At 44.5% G+C, this 16501-nt stretch overlaps 1 protein-coding gene across 1 annotated transcript; it reads left to right on the top strand.

The window, feature by feature from the left end:
* Window positions 1-1634: 1634 nt before the first annotated feature.
* LOC124655598 (CASP-like protein 4C1) lies at window positions 1635-2282 on the top strand. The gene is made up of 2 exons (XM_047194466.1): window positions 1635-1940; window positions 2037-2282. Exons 1-2 carry the CDS (start codon window positions 1635-1637, stop codon window positions 2280-2282), a joined length of 552 nt encoding a protein of 183 aa, XP_047050422.1.
* The last annotated feature ends 14219 nt before the right edge of the window (window positions 2283-16501 follow it).

The raw sequence follows: 16501 nt of genomic DNA, 5'->3' as shown, positions 1-16501 counted from the left end.
TACGGTTCTGGGAAGATGTTTGGTTAGACAATGCACCCTTAAGTGAACAGTATCCTGCTTTGTATAGTATTGTTCGTCGCAAAGGTGATACCATTGCCACAGTAATGGCTACCTCACCCCCGAACGTGACGTTCAGACGGGTTTTGCTTGGACAAAGGCTACTGGCATGGAATTCTCTAGTTCACCAGCTGGGAGATATTCACCTATCACTCGAACTGGACGAATTTAGATGGAATCTTCATGTAGATGGCACTTTCTCGGTCAAATCTTTATACAATGTGATTCTTCATTCTGATATACCAGTTGATAATAATAAGAAAATTTGGAAGATGAAAATACCACTAAAAATTAAAAAATTTGGATGGTATCTTCGTCGAGGAGTTATTCTTACCAAAGACAATCTTGTCAAGCGGAATTGGCACGGAAGTTCACGGTGTGTTTTCTGTCATCAGGACGAAACCATTAAACACCTATTTTTTCAGTGCCAATTTACGAGATCTATATGGTCAGTGATCCAAGTAGCGTCTACCCAGTATCCCCGACTGGTGTGGCCAATGTCTTTGGCAATTGGCTTCATGGTATCGATTCAAGGTTCAAGTTGCTTCTTAGGGTGGGGACGCTAGCAGTTATCTGGGCGCTTTGACTAAGTAGAAATGACAAGGTTTTTAACGATAAAAATTGTTCTTTGTTGCAGGTCATCTACAGATGTACATGTATTCTCCGTTCGTGGTTACCTCTTCAGCGAGTGGAGAACCGAGACCTATTTACGGAGGTCTGTACACGGTTGGAGGTTACGGCGATGGATACTTTTTTCCTACATGGGTGACAGCATAGTCTACGGATTGAAGCCCCACCCTCACCTTAGGCGTTATATAATTCATCGTTTCGATATGTATTTCGCCTAGTTTTTATCTTTTTTGACTTCAAACTCTTAAACGGCTGTGTGCATCCTGGTTATGCAGATGCTGGATGTAATTGCTTCCCAAAAGTAATAAAGCATCTTTTATCGAAAAAATGTATTTTTTTTTCTATTGAGCTTAAACTTTTTTATCAGATCAAAATGTTGTGAACCTCCATGTCTTTCTCATATTTCCGAACATCTAGAATCACCAAAGGTTCATAACAAAAATCTAGAATCACCTGTGTTTCAAAAAGTACTTGTTACAACCAACTCAGCCTGGTGGTGTGACAGCGTTTTGGGAGTATGAGGTTTTCTGTAGAAATTGAAGAAAAGCATTGTTCCAAAATGGGACCTGATGAGAGGGAATTTGTTGGCAAGAAGGATCGATCGGTCGTACGTACGTGTGGCGGTGCTGGAGTGGAAGCTGGCGGTACTATCACAGGCTCGGAGCAGTCCACATTGATGGCGCCATTAATTCACTCACATGTCTACACCTAACCCACTCGCCACACCTGGCCATGGCAGCTCGCTCGATCGGCCAAAGCTTCACACACACCTCCGGCTCACCTGAGGCTGCCGTTGGGACCCCTCGTGCCGCCACCTCGGCACCGAAAGCCTCGCCTCTCCCGTGATCCCAGGCTATCTATATAGCCGGAGGTTGGCTACGTGCCCGGCTCAGAACAGCACTCACCCAGTCGCCGTCGGATGAGCTGAGCGCCGGGGTCGAGGTGCCATGTCGTCGCCGCTGCGCAACGGAGAGCAGGCGGCGGCGGGGCGGAGGAAGGCGGCTGGACGGATGGGCACGCTCCTGCTGCTGCTCCGGGTGTTTGCGCTGTGCTTCAGCCTGGCGGCGGCGGTGTTCGCGGCGATGGACGGCGCCGTGCTGCGGCTGGCGCCGTTCCGGTTCCTGCTCGCGGCGAACGCGATCGTGGCGGTGTACTCGGCGTTCGAGGTCGCCGCGGCGGCGTGGGAGGTGTGCAAGGGCGCCACGCTGCTCCCGGAGGCCATGCAGCTCTGGTTCGACTTCGGCCACGACCAGGTGATTGATCCATTAACTTCCCAGCAAAATCGCATGGGAGTATTGGAGCCAATTCATCTTGGAGGTGTTAATTGATCGTGGCTGCGTGCGCTGCAGGGTTTTGGGTACATGGCGCTGGCCGCGGCGGCGACGGCGGCGAGGGATGCGGCGGCGTGCGGCGGAGGGAACATCAGCAGCGCGGCGTGCCTGCAGGCCGACGTCGCCGTGGGGCTCGGGTTCGCGGCGTTCGTGTTCCTGGCGCTGGCCGCGCTCGCGACGGGGTTCCGGCTCGTCCGCTTCATGGCCACCGGGTCCCGGCTCCCGGGCTCCTCCTCCGCGCCGTCGTCCACCTCCCCGTATTGACCGGCCGGCGCGCGTGGCCATGGAACATGAGAGTACGTACGTATACGTAGCAGCTAGTTAATGATTGTACCGATGAATTGATCGAGCAGCAGCCGTAGCACACTGGCACTTTGATTTCTCGGTGGTTTTGATCTGTGAGGGTGATTATCAGAGTACTACGTTGGAGCTGGATTAATTATCTAGTTAATTGATCCTGAGTAACTGAGACAGTCCGGTGGATGTATTCGGTATTCCTCCGTTTTATTTTCTTGTCGTGGTTTTAGTTTTAAATTTAAACTAAACCACAACAAGAATTGTGAATCTTGGAGGTGTTATGTTTCTTTTTATGTGCTCATACACTAATTCTTTTTCTACGAGTGGTTTATGTGTGCTACTGTCACGGTAGCACCATTATGAAGTTTTGAAAATTCGGCAAAAAATATTTGTATTGATAATATATATGTTTACAATCTCCCAAAAGTTTAAATCTAAATTTTATCTACACATAGAAAAATAAAAGACAAGTTCAGATGTGAATGGTGTCCCAAATTTATCCTCTGTATTTGACACTATCGGTACGTGCCTATGTGGATTTGTCTTTTCGCCTTTCTTATTTCGCATTTCATGAAAATTGATGAGATTACAAACACATATCATATCTAAATACACAGTTCTCTTGCGCGTGGTGCCCATACTCCATGCAACACTGGAACTTCTCTTGCACGTCGTAGGTAATCCATGGCATGATTGGTTGTTGTTGGACGAGTTTGTTCCCGAAAAGTATTTTGGTTGTAAATTCCGCTGGATTTTTCAGTTTGTTCCTCAATCTAAAGATTAGGTTTGGATTTTTTTTTGAGAACCCGCAGGAGATGTGCACGTTATTTCATTAAGCTTAGAAGAGAAATATTGTTACAACCGTGACAGAGCACGTAGTTCCACCCACCACGACGGCACCCAAACCGGAGCCTAATACTCAAGTGACCCCTCTCGCTCGTCCACGTCTACATGAGAGCCATAATTTTTTTTGATATAACAGATCTATGCAAAAGAAGTATTGGCCATGAGATTTTTTTATAGCTATAAAATAAACTCACATATAGACCAATTAGCATAGGAGTACCGAGAGTAACCCCTAAACCGGCGCCTAACACTCAATCTAAATGCATGAGCTAAGATTTAAATTATGCATATTTGAATCAGTAGTAAAGTGTTGTGCATTGCAACATAATAATAGCAAATATACATATGAAATTTGACGTACATAGCGACTCTAGTGGCACCCCTCAATAGAAACAACGACACAACCCACAATTAAACAAATTAAATTTTGCGTTGCCAATGAGGCATGCCAGAAATGGACAACATGGGCCAGGTGATATTTATTTGTCCGACACCGAATATTGCAAGCGGGACTATGCCATTCCCCCTGTGCAGTTTAGGGCTCTATAGAGACGTAGCTTCACGGTTGTTTATTTTTTGGTAAGTCCATGACTTTTATAAACTTAACTCTTACATAGCCTATACTCCCCACTATCTTCGTGCATCTAAAGGAGGGGCAGCGGAGGCGTTCGAGGTGGTCTAGTAGCCTCTCGTGTCTTGTCCCGACGCGAGAGAGCACATCCAACGTGTCTAGGCGCACCTACTCCTCGCTCTCCTCCCCTCCAAGTCCAAATCTGGTTGCACGTGTGGGAGGTGGCCTAGCTGTAGAGATCAAAGAGGAAAGCCAACCAGATATGGTCGAAGCCGGCCGACGTCGGGCGCATCCAAAATCCTCTCCGACCTACTCGTCCATTGGGAGACGAGCAAAACTTAGGCGGTGGTACCATGTATCCCGTGGCGCATAAATCTATGGTGGTGCAATCAATGGTGAACCGACCGAACCTGAGGGAGAAGGTTACAACATAAATCTTTGTTTATGCAGACATTTATGTTACATTATTCCATCTTAGGCTAATGTGATTCTACGAAGTTGTTCTTTATGCTATTATTAAGGTGTTATTTATGCCATGTTGAATGTGTTGTTTATACAGAGATACATGTTACATTAGACAACTTTAGCTTAATGTGAAGGTGTTGTTTATTACACTGTGAATGTTATTGTGTTGTTAATGCCAATGCATGTTAAGGTGTTGTTCATGCTATTTTTAAGGTGTTGTTTATACTATGGTTTTGGCTATAATTGTGTGATTTTGTGATTCCTAGTTGCTTTTATAGTGGTTTTTATACGAAGATTCTGTCTTAGATTATTCTATTTTAGGCTACTCTGATTCAGTAAATTTGTTCTTTATGCTATCCTTAAGGTGTTGTTGATGTCATGTTGAACGTGTTGTTTATACAGAGATATGTGTGTTACTGAGTCGGTTTTAGCTTACTATGAAGATATTGTTTATGTTATTGTTAATGTTCTGTTTGGTATCTTTACAAATAGTATTAAGTAGGTCATGTGTTTTATTAGGGAACTCCACCTCTCCAACACTATAAAATCAACTAGGCAATCTGTTAGTCCTACCTATTTTATTTTTTTGACTTCTTGAGTTAACATAGTTGTTTGGCTAACTTGCAACTTGTTTGAATATATGTATTATATTTTGGTCACACTGCATACAAGGAGCCTTGCCACGAATTCCATCCATCCATAATTAATACCTAGAGGAGCTAGAGAAATTTTGGAAGTGCTTGGTGGAGGCGAAGGAAAAAACCCAACCATTGGACACATGGTGTTATTGCATGGATGAGTCTGCTCATGGTTGTCTACCAACTTAGGTAGCACATGAACTCAATTAAAATGTAAACACAATTAATATTGAAAAAACTTATTTTTTAAAATGTAAACAAGAATGTAAAACTATTCCCATTCACTGAGCTCCCTAAACATCCACCCGTCACTACTGTGACATTACAATACACCACATATAATACACCATATAAATTACATTGAGTAAGAGTGTTTTATGTAGTCTGACTGAAATCTCACATTGGTGAGAGATTTCGGTCACACATTATAAAAAATAGAGAAATGCTTGCCGGGAAACAAGTGTTGTTGTATTTAACCGTCTCATGGGTTGACCAACTACCGCAACAAAACTTGCCACACATAGGTAACTTCTTGTTTCTTCACATCGGTGTACTCTGAATGGAAACATTATAGGTGTAGTGAGATGACACAAACAATGAGAATGAAACATTTCCGTAACATGATAGGTGAGACATGACAAAAAGTGTTATTCATCGTACTATGATAGAAATGTAATGATGACATTTGGTATATGATATGGATGAATCATGTTATAGTTTTCATGCTTTGTGTTGCGAGTTTTTTTATGTGCAAAGGCATCTCTATTCTTGTTGTTTTTACTATGAAATACCAAAGTGCAAACGGGTAAACTATAAAAAATGTGACCGATGGCACTATATATAAGGGAACAAAGGAAATGTGTTTGACCGTTGCCAAAAATGATGGCCCATCAGTGACACTCGTTATCACTTTTGCCACAAAGGCATTCACATCAACATCAGACTAGTGGTAACGAGTCCTTTCTCTGTTGCCATATTATTTCTTACCTATATCTATAGCGCCGCTCTCTACTAGTGATAACACAAGTACAATTTATACCTTAAGATTTTATCTTGTACCACCACGCCCCCACTTTGGTGGCAATTGCGATATTTTTCGTCCCATTCCTTCCTTGTGGAATTTTTGTGTACCAAACCCACACCAAGTATATTATCTAACTTTCATCTCATATTTCTCCAGTGCCATCATTCTATTTTTCATATCCTTGCCCACTTTCACACTTTATTGCAATTTTTCAACCTATTATAGTCCTTGGACGTGCGGTGTGCTCACACCCACATGTGAGATCCGCTTGCCACATGTCACATGCATGAGAAACATGCACCAATGCAAGCAAACATAGTTCTTAATTCGTTTGCCCATTAAGTTAACTCCGATTTCTCCTACTCTTCATCGCTAAGAGAGTCTGCAAAAATGACGCCCATATTTTTTCTTGCATGATCTTGTACCTTGGTGGTAGAATTTGGAGATTCACTTTCGTTTTTCTAGTACCTGCACAAGAATAAATACCTAATAATCCCTCCAATATATTGCTCTTCTCATAATCGTGCTAAAAAGAATGCAATAAGAGATATAAGAGAAAGTGCTAATGGAAAACAAAAGGAAACATCAAAAATAATAAGTAATAAATAATAAAAATAATAAACTCTCTTCGCACTTAGAGGATCATTGGATCTGTCAAATCGATATTTAGGGTTTTTACAAAATCACATTTGGTTGGCCGAGTAAGAGGGCCAATATTTTACTACTTACTCGATTGACATCCTTAAGAGTTATACGATTTGGGTTATGACTCCTTTAGTTTAGTAGGTTTACAATTTTTTTATAAAACTAATAATGTGTTGTCTTTTCACACCCATGTTTCGGCCTAGTCCTAGCTTGTGTTGACATATTTTACAAGCTTACATATTTTTGAAAGGAGATCGAGCTAATATAGGGCTTAGACGGTCGATCACCGACGTGCATCCCTTTTTTGCTGCCTCTTGCCAGACATGTCGATTCATTTTTCTCTCTCTCACCCACACGAACTAAATCATGTCATCCACAATCCCCAATCATTTATCACCTATCTTGCAACTTTGGCTCGATAGCTAACTATCTATTACGGAGCTATGTGTAAAAACTTTTCTGTAGAACCTTTTTCTTTATACTAGATATTTACGCATTGGTCCTTGGTATTTGGAATGACCCCACATGTCTTTTTGGTTGGCTTCTCTTTCACTTATTTGCATCGTAGCGAACACGCCCTCCGCCTAGCAATCAAGGGAGGTCACTGACAAGGTATCAACTTGTCAATGCATATGGATTGTAGGCTAGGGTTTAGTTGGAAGTAGAGGGCAAGTAGATCTCGAAGGTTTCAGCCGAAAAGTACTCGACGATTATGAAAACTAGGGTTTGTAAACAATGATTCGATGATCTCGCGTCCCTCGACTCCCCCTTATATAGGAGGCGGAGCCGAGGGATTCGTGCTTGTACAAGTTACAAAGTCCGGGAAGGTTTCTAACTCATCCCGTAAGATTACAAATAAGACTTTCTATTACAACTCTAGCTTTCCTTAATAATATCTTGGGCTTCGAATCTTCTTATTCTTCGGGTAATGGGCCTTCGATAAACCTCGGGTACTATCTTCGGCAGGCCCATTTGGGATGCCTATGTCGGTAGCCCCGAGATTTTGCTTGAATCGTAGAATCGGGGAAAATCTCCATTGTTTATTTTTACTCGACAACTTAAACTTTTCTATATTTCTTCATATAAATTTCTATATTGTACAGGGATAATGGTAGTTGGGGCTAGTTCATCCGACGGATCGGTACTAGTTAAGCTGCTCTAGTGGCAATCCGCAAAAACCTACTTCAAAATCACGTCCCTGGACATGATTTCGGGATGCTCGGTGTAAACTTCGACGGGTGCCGCTTAAGGTCTTACCATTCGTCGAGTCCCAGTCATATTTATCGGGTACCTAACGCGTCCGTTAGGATTTTCTTCGTATCTCGTTGATACGGATAAAAGTAACAAACCGACGTCGGAGACGGCGCCACGCCCCACGAGAATAGATCCGGGGTCTTACCTTCGCAAAGTTTTGCGGCATTCGGAAATTGATCGCAACTTCGGCGTTCGAGAATATATTGTCGAGTGCTTATTCGGCTGATGGAATGGCACATTTTATCGAGTCAAAGATGACTTATATTGCTCTCCCGATGGGAGTATATGCAGAGTTATTTATAACTCGAAATATACTCTTTTGCTTTTCTATGTTTCTTCTTTTCATTCGACTTTCTTTCTTTTTTATAATTTCATCGGGCACGCGAACAGCGTTCCCGATGGGAGTAGCCCCGAGGCTACAGCCAAGGACTTGTGCTTGGCTGTAGGCTCCACGCTATATGCCGCTATATTTTCTTTCTCTCCCGAAGTTTTAAAATTTCTCGGGTGCGCGAACAGCGCTCCCGATGGGAGTAGCCCCGAGGCTATGAACAAATATTTGTATTTGATCATAGGCTCACACCATTTCTATTTTGTCTTTCTTGATCTCTTCATTTTTCCAAAGTAGCCCCCGAGCATTTGTTCAAAAACTTGTATTTGATCAAAGGCTCTCCAATACTTTTGCATGTCGCCTTTTGATGCAGCTGTTGAGTCGAATTTTTCTTCTGCCAAGGTGACGTTATTGCTGATGATAGCCACGATTGCTAGTCAAAAATTTGCGACAAGTCTTTTCTCGCTGCCATGCGGGCCCAATTGATCCACTATCTTGACACGTCGTGCAAGTGGGGGACACACGTCCTCCGCTTTTTCTGGCGCACGCACCGTAACTTCCCCAACGTTGATTTACTTTTTTACCCTTGTTGCTACGTGGCTATCATCTGTCACACATTTTCCTTATCCAACGGTTCGTCGTTTCACCGCACCCCTATATAAGATCGTCTTCTTCCTCCTTGAGCACTTCCGCTCGCGCCGTCCTCCTTCTCTCATCTGCAAATTTCCTCATGCGATCCACAACCTCCTAAGCTCCTTGCCTCCAAACTGCAAACCCTGCGCCATTGTTAATGCCACCGCGTCGATTGACAAGGCACAGCACGCCGGAATCCTCCATGTCCGCCGTGGATCTTGGGGCGGCGGAGTGGGAAAGATCGAAAATTTCCACTCAAGACATCAACATCTTCGAAGAAGCTGGGGATCAACAAGAAACCCAAGGCATTGTGCTTCCCCAAGTGAGGAGAGCTACCCAACCCCTCCAATGGGGTACCGGGTAAGTTTTGTCGATCACCTCATCCGCGGTCTGTCCGCCCCCATTCATCCTTTTCTCCGTGGACTGCTTTTTATCTACGGTCTGCAACTCCACCACCTCACGCCAAACTCCATTCTTCACATCTCCATTTTCATCACTCTTTGCGAGGCCTTCCTTGGCGTCCAGCCTAACTGGGCGCTATGGAAGCGCATTTTCTTCTGCCGCCGTAATGGCTCGCCCAATGTCGCCTATAATATAGGCGGCGTTGTAATTTCTGTTTGGCCCACTGTTGACTACTTCGACGTCAAGCTTCCTGACTCAGTTCAAGGATGGCGCAAGAAGTGGTTGTACATTCAAGAGGAGAACCATGGATGTGCGGAGGACAACATCCCTCCTTTTGATGGCGCCGAGAAAATCTTTCGCCGCCGCTCTTGGGACGCGGAGGCCACCGAAGAAGAAAGGGCGTCGACAGAAACCTTGATGGCTCGTATCCACGAGTTGCAAAATACTCGCGGCAAAGAGTTATCGGGTGTCCAAATCATTGCATACTTTCTTAGGACTAGAGTGCAACCGCTTCAGGCTTGCAAACATCCTCTCTGGAAATATGCCGGCGACAAGGACGTAGATCGGCTGTCGGTGAATTTGGAGGTCAAGGATTTAGAAAGACTTGTCCGAAAAATTTCATCTCTCAGCAAAAAGATGCTTGTCCCTTCTTCTTGCCGTGTGACACCATTCGGCGCCGCCAATCCACTTCCCAAGGTAATTTTTGTCTATTGTCTTGTTGTTGCTTTGCTATCTTTTTTGTCACTTCTTTTCGACATCTCTCCTGTTTTATTTTGCACGTAATCATCCAGACCTTGTCTCGCTTCCTCCTCTTCCTGAAGGTGGAGAAGTCGAAGAAAGGGCCATTGTCACTGATGACAATCAAGAAGCTCCGTCTTTTGTGAATGAACCCGTGGATTCTCGAAAATCTGCGGGATCTTCCGAAGGCACTGCGTCGACACTATCTCCTCCTCCCGCTGTTTCTCCAAAAGGCAAAAGGAAGAGGAATGACGTCGAAGATTCCGGCACTTCCAAAGCCGAAGAAGTTGATCCTTCACGTCAGAAGGCAACTTATGATCCATATCTCGCATCCCTCGTCAGCTCGTAAGTCACCTTGATTTCCCCTTATTTCTGTAGTCGAAGTTTTTTTGTCTCATCTTGCTTTTTTATGCTGTCGATCTTTAATCGCAGTGATGATGAGGAAGAAGTACCAACTCGTGACGTGGCTCCTCGGACGAGCGCGTCACATACTTTACTTGTTTCGGAGACGCTAGTTGAAGGAGAAGAATCCTCGCCTCCTCAACAAAACGTCGTCACCACCACTCCTCCTTCAAGCCCCGTTGCTCCTTCACCAAAAAGGACAAGGGTTGAAACGATCATCGAGCCTGCCCCTCAATTGGGTAGCTCTTCTCATTCGCTCTTAGATGATGTAAGTTTTTGACTTTCCTGCTAATACCTATATTTCCTCTGTTTACTTCTTTTTGTGCCTTCATATTTTTCTCGTACCGATATTTTCTTTCTCTATTCTTCTTTGACAGCCCATGATCAAAGAGCTTGTTCGCATTGGGTCCCAATTCATTGGGTACCGTGAATACGCCAGCAGGACTGAAGGTAACAAATTTTTGCTGTTATTGTTTCTAATCTTCTTGCTCCTATTTTTGTCGCAATTTTGACTGTTCTTTTCTATTTTGGCAGAGAAACTTGCAGAGGCCAACAGGCTTGCCGACACTCTTGCTCAGAAATTGGAGCAAAGTGAAACGGCTCGCTGTAAAGCCGAACTTGATGCTAGCCAAGCAAAAGTAGAGGCCGATGAGGCCAAAGCAAAAGCTGCTAGTGTCGAAGAACTGCAGAAGAAACTTGAAGATGCTTGAAGCTGCTCTAAATGAGCACAAAGCCGCACAAGACGCCCGTGAAAAGGGAATCCTCAAGCGCTTGAACACACAAAATCGTCGCTTCCTCGGTAGCTTTGTTGATCCCTTCTATTTTTCGTAAGACTTGCTTTCTTTTGTTTTTACTTGTTGTCAACTAACATATAATTTCTATGGCAGGTCAAACAAGCCAAGATTTTGACCTTGAGAATCCCACTGATCCTCTGCTTGACGCACTGTCTTATCTGGAGTTTCACGGCCAAGAAATTCGCGAAGGCGTGGTGAATGCTGACGCGAGGATTGTCGAAGTTGTTCCCCTACTTCTTCCCGAAGAAAGAGGAGCCTAAGACTTTCCTTGCCCTTGCCAAGGACTTCAATCCACCAGAGGATCTTGGACTGAAGATGCGCCAGGAGAACATGAAGGTTGCTGTTGAGAACACTATTGCCTTGGTCGCTGACAGTCAACAAACTGTTGACTGGATGAAGGTAGGCGACACCAAGCAGATAGAACAATCAAAATGGAGGTCGTTGATCAAGGCAGCCAAGCCCAACACGAAGAAAATCCTGGCCTATCTCGGGATCAAGCCATCTTCAACTCCTAGCTCATCAAGGCCGGAGGTCTAGTTGAATGCCTTTGCTTTTTCTTTCCTTTGCTTTCTCTATTTCTTTTGCTGTTGTCGCCATTTTAGCCTTGGCAACAATTACCCTGTTAGTCCCTTTGAAGAACTTCTTTTGTAATGTCCGTGTAAACTTTCTAGAAATCAATGAAATTCCTCTTGGTACTATCATTGATCCTGGGACTTTCTTTTCCAGTTAATATTTGATAGGGATTTCTAGTTTCGTGCCCCTGGTTCGTTAGTTGTACTCAGTTTTCCCCAGTCCCTTAGTTTTTCCTCGGTTTTCCCCTCCCTCTAGTTTGAAACCCCTTTCAGAGGCTCGGACGGGAGGGTTGCCGTCTGTTCAGAGGCCTTCCGTTACCGGTGACGGCTAGGGAGCCGCGGTGGTTTTGACTTGACCGTTGCTTTCGAAATGTGTTGACCATTGGCTGGAAGAGCTGACCCAAAGCTTTCCCCTCCGTTCGAGGCCCGGAGGAGCTCACACACCGCCCCTCCGCCGCCACGCCATCCCTGCCCACCTACCTTATGGCGTCGTCCGCCGCCGAGCCGGCCCCGCCCCACCACCACCCCGGGCTCCGCCTCCACCGGATCCGGATCTACCCCTGTCCTCTTTGTAATTCCGTCTGGTGTGCAGACTATTCCCGCCAGCCGTGGAGAAGATTGGGAATCGGAGGGATCTAACGCATGGATTCCATCTGGGTAAGCATCGTCTGCCTATCCCATGTGAATTAACAGTAGGTAGTTTTTGAGCGTCAATCGTTGTTGCTCAACTAACTGCGTTGCTTTTCGAATAGGATGGATCCAGTGCTGGCTTTTCGGCTGGTGGTTAGGCTGGATTCTAGCTTTACGCGTGATTCTAAACGCTGTAAGACTGGGTTTAACTTCCCTGCGGTGGTTGCAACCACCATCTCGTTAACGGATTTCAAAGCTAACATCTACGATAACTACACCGGAGCTCTCTCGATGCGGTTCATTTCGAATATTTCAACGGCTCGGAGGGAAGATTTGTTCCACTAATTTCCGAAGACGATCTGGGATTTCTTTTTGCTTTGAATGCTTCTTGCCGGTTCGGTAAAATTCGTATCCATGTGGACAGGGGCCAGGCATCATCTGGTGCTGGGGCATCATCATGTGGTCGGGCATCATGTCTCTCTACTGCTGCTGCCTCTGCTAATAGTGTGCGCCGTGGCGCTCCTTGTAGGTCCACAGCAGCACCATCTCGTCCCGGTGCTAGTGGTAGCCGGATCGTTCGTACGGTCGATGTGGAGGACGATGCGGACATTGAGGATCAGCCTCCTCAAGATGATGAGGATGAGTTGATGTTTCCTGAATTGGTAGATCGATGCGAGTAAGCGAGGCAATGGAGGATCAATACATGGAAGATATGGCTTTTGGTGCCGGATTTGATGACACTGATGATGAAGAGAAGAATGAGAATGATGACAGCCTCGTTTTAGCCGATTACGAAGGTGAAGACTTGCCAACAATTGAGTGGAACAGGGAGAAACCCCAGCTTGTAGAAGGCACCGTGTTTCAAACGATGATGGACTGCCGTAATGCAATTACTACATATCACATTCTCACTAAGAATAATTTTGAGGTTATTAAAAGTGAGCCGGGTAGGTTCACAATTAAATGCCCATACCTAAGGTGTAAGTTTAGGCTGCATGCATCCACAATGCGCGAAGCGGCTTGGTTCGGGTACTACGCCAACCAGGTTGTGTATTTAGATCACGGTGTAAAATTTGTTATCTATTACCGACATCCCTTATCATTATGTTTCAGATAAAGAAGAATAATGAGATCCATAGGTGTCCACCTCTGGGGGAGAGCCAGAGCTGAAAACAAAGCTAGCGAAGACTAGGTGGTTGGCAGATGTAATCCTAGATTGGCTGAGAGAAAATCCTTCACTTGGTCCAACAGCACTCGTAAAAAAGGTGGTTGAGAAGTATAAAATGGAAGTACCTTACATGAGGATGTTCTATGCAAAGGAAATGGCTCTTGACAAGATCAATGGTCCATGGAATGAAAGCTTTCGGTTGCTTTACACTTTCAAAGCTGAAGTGGAGATGGCTAGTCCAGAGCGGTGTTGTAGCGATAGACAAGCATACGAGTTCCCTACAAATTGAAAAGCGGGAAGGTAATGCACAAGGAATGTTTTAGAAGGGCTTTTGTTTGTTTCAAAGCGTGCTGGAAAGGCTTTTTGGACGGTTGCAGGCCTTATTTGGCCGTGGATGCATCAGCTCTTCATGACAGGTGATACGCCTCCGACGTATCAATAATTTCTTATGTTCCATGCCATATTATTGATGATACCTACATGTTTTATGCACACTTTATGTCATATTCGTGCATTTTCTGGAACTAACCTATTAACAAGATGTCGAAGTGCCGATTCGTTGTTTCTGCTGTTTTTGGTTTCGAAATCCTAGTAACGAAATATTCTCGGAATTGGACGAAATCAAGACCCAGGGGCCTATTTTGCCACGAACCTTCCAGAAGACCGAAAGGGATACGAAGTGGGGCGACGAGGCGCCGCCACCATAGGGCCGCGCGGCCAAGGGGGGGCTCACGCCGCCCTATGGTGTGGGCCCCTCGTCAGCCCTCCGACTCTGCCCTTCCGCCTACTTAAAGCCTCCGTCGCGAAACCCCTGAGGCGAAAAACCACGATACGGAAAACCTTCCAGAGACGCCGCCGCCGCCAATCCCATCTCGGGGATTACGGAGATCTCCTCCGGCACCTCGCCGGGAGAGGGGATTCATCTCCCGGAGGACTCTACACCGCCATGGTCGCCTCCGGAGTGATGAGTGACTAGTTCACCCCTGGACTATGGGTCCATAGCAGTAGCTAGATGGTTGTCTTCTCCTCATTGTGCTTCATTGTTGGATCTTGTGAGCTGCCTAACATGATCAAGATCATCTATCCGTAATACTCTATGTTGTGTTTGTCGGGATCCGATGGATAGAGAATACCATGTTATGTTAATTATCAAGTTATTGCATATGTGTTGTTTATGATCTTGCATGCTCTCCGTTATTAGTAGAGGCTCGGCCAAGTTTTTGCTCTTAACTCCAAGAGGGAGTATTTATGCTCGATAGTGGGTTCATGCCCGCATTGACACCAGGACGAGTGACGAAAGTTCTAAGGTTGTGCTGTGTCTGTTGCCACTAGGGATAAAACATTGGCGCTATGTCCGAGGATGTAGTTGTTGATTACATTACGCACCATACTTAATGCAATTGTCCGTTGCTTAGCAACTTAATACTTGGAAGGGGTTCGGACGATAACCCGAAGGTGGACTTTTTAGGCATAGATGCGGTTGGATGGCGGTCTATGTACTTTGTCGTAATGCCCAATTAAATCTCACTATACTTATCATGACATGTATGTGCATTGTTATGCCCTCTCTATTTGTCAATTGCCCGACTGTAATTTGTTCACCCAACATGTTTTTATCTTATGGGAGAGACACCTCTCTCGAACTGTGGACCCCGGTCCATTCTTTTATACTTGAAATACAAATCTGCTTGCAATACTTGTTCTTTACTTGTTTTCTTGCAAACAATCATCTTCCACACTATACATCTAATCCTTTGTTACAGCAAGCCGGTGAGATTGACAACCTCACTTGTTTCGTTGGGAGCAAAGTACTTTGGTTGTGTTGTGCAGGTTCCACGTTGGCGCCGGGATCTGCGGTGTTGCGCCGCACTACATCCCGCCGCCATCAACCTTCAACGTGCTTCTTGGCTCCTCCTGGTTCGATAAACCTTGGTTTCTTTCTGAGGGAAAACTTGCTGCTGTGCGCATCATACCTTCCTCTTGGGGTTCCCAACGAACATGTGAGTTACACGCCATCAAGCTCTTTTTCTAGCGCCTTTGCCGGGGAGATCAAGACACGCTGCAAGGGGAGTCTCCACTTCCCAACCTCTTTACTTTGTTTTTGTCTTGCTTTCTTTTATTTACTACTTTGTTTGCTGCATTATATCAAAACACAAAAAAATTAGTTGCTAGTTTTACTTTATTTACTGTCTTGTTTGTTATATCGAAAACACAAAAAAATTAGTTTACTTGCATTTACTTTATCTAGTTTGTTTTATTTACTACTGCTAAAATGGCCACCCCTGAAAATACTAAGTTGTGTGACTTCACTAGCACAAATAATAATGATTTCTTATGCACACCTATTGCTCCACCCGCTACTACTGCAGAATTCTTTGAAATTAAACCTGCTTTACTTGAATCTTGTCATGAGAGAGCAATTTTCCGGTGTTAGTTCCGATGATGCTGCTTGCCCATCTCAATAATTTTGTTGAATTGTGTGAAATGCAAAAGTATAAAGATGTAGATGGTGACATTATAAAATTAAAATTGTTTCCTTTCTCATTAAGAGGAAGAGCTAAAGATTGGTTGCTATCTCCGCCTAAGAATAGTATTGATTCCTGGACTAAATGCAAGGATGCTTTTATTGGTAGATATTATCCCCCTGCTAAAATTATATCTTTGAGGAGTAGCATAATGAATTTTAAACAATTGGATAATGAACATGTTGCTCAAGCTTGGGAAAGAATGAAATCTTTGGTTAAAAATTGCCCAACCCATGGAGTCGACTACTTGGATGATCATCCAAACCTTCTATGCAGGACTAAATTTTTCTTCGCGGAATTTATTGGATTCAGCTGCTGGAGGTACCTTTATGTCCATCACTCTTGGTGAAGCAACAAAGGTTCTTGATAATATGATGATTAATTACTCTGAATGGCACACGGAAAGAGCTCCACAAGGTAAGAAGGTAAATTCTGTTGAAGAATCCTCTTCCTTGAATGATAAGGTTGATGCTATTATGTCTATGCTTGTGAATGATAGGACTAATGTTGATCCTAATAATGTTCCATTAGCTTCATTGGTTGCCCAAGAA

Source organism: Lolium rigidum, chromosome 5 (genome assembly GCF_022539505.1).
Source record: "Lolium rigidum isolate FL_2022 chromosome 5, APGP_CSIRO_Lrig_0.1, whole genome shotgun sequence".
Lineage (NCBI taxonomy): Eukaryota > Viridiplantae > Streptophyta > Magnoliopsida > Poales > Poaceae > Lolium > Lolium rigidum.
The sequence above is the reverse complement of the archived record's forward strand: the minus strand, read 5'-3'. Positions and strand labels throughout refer to the sequence as shown.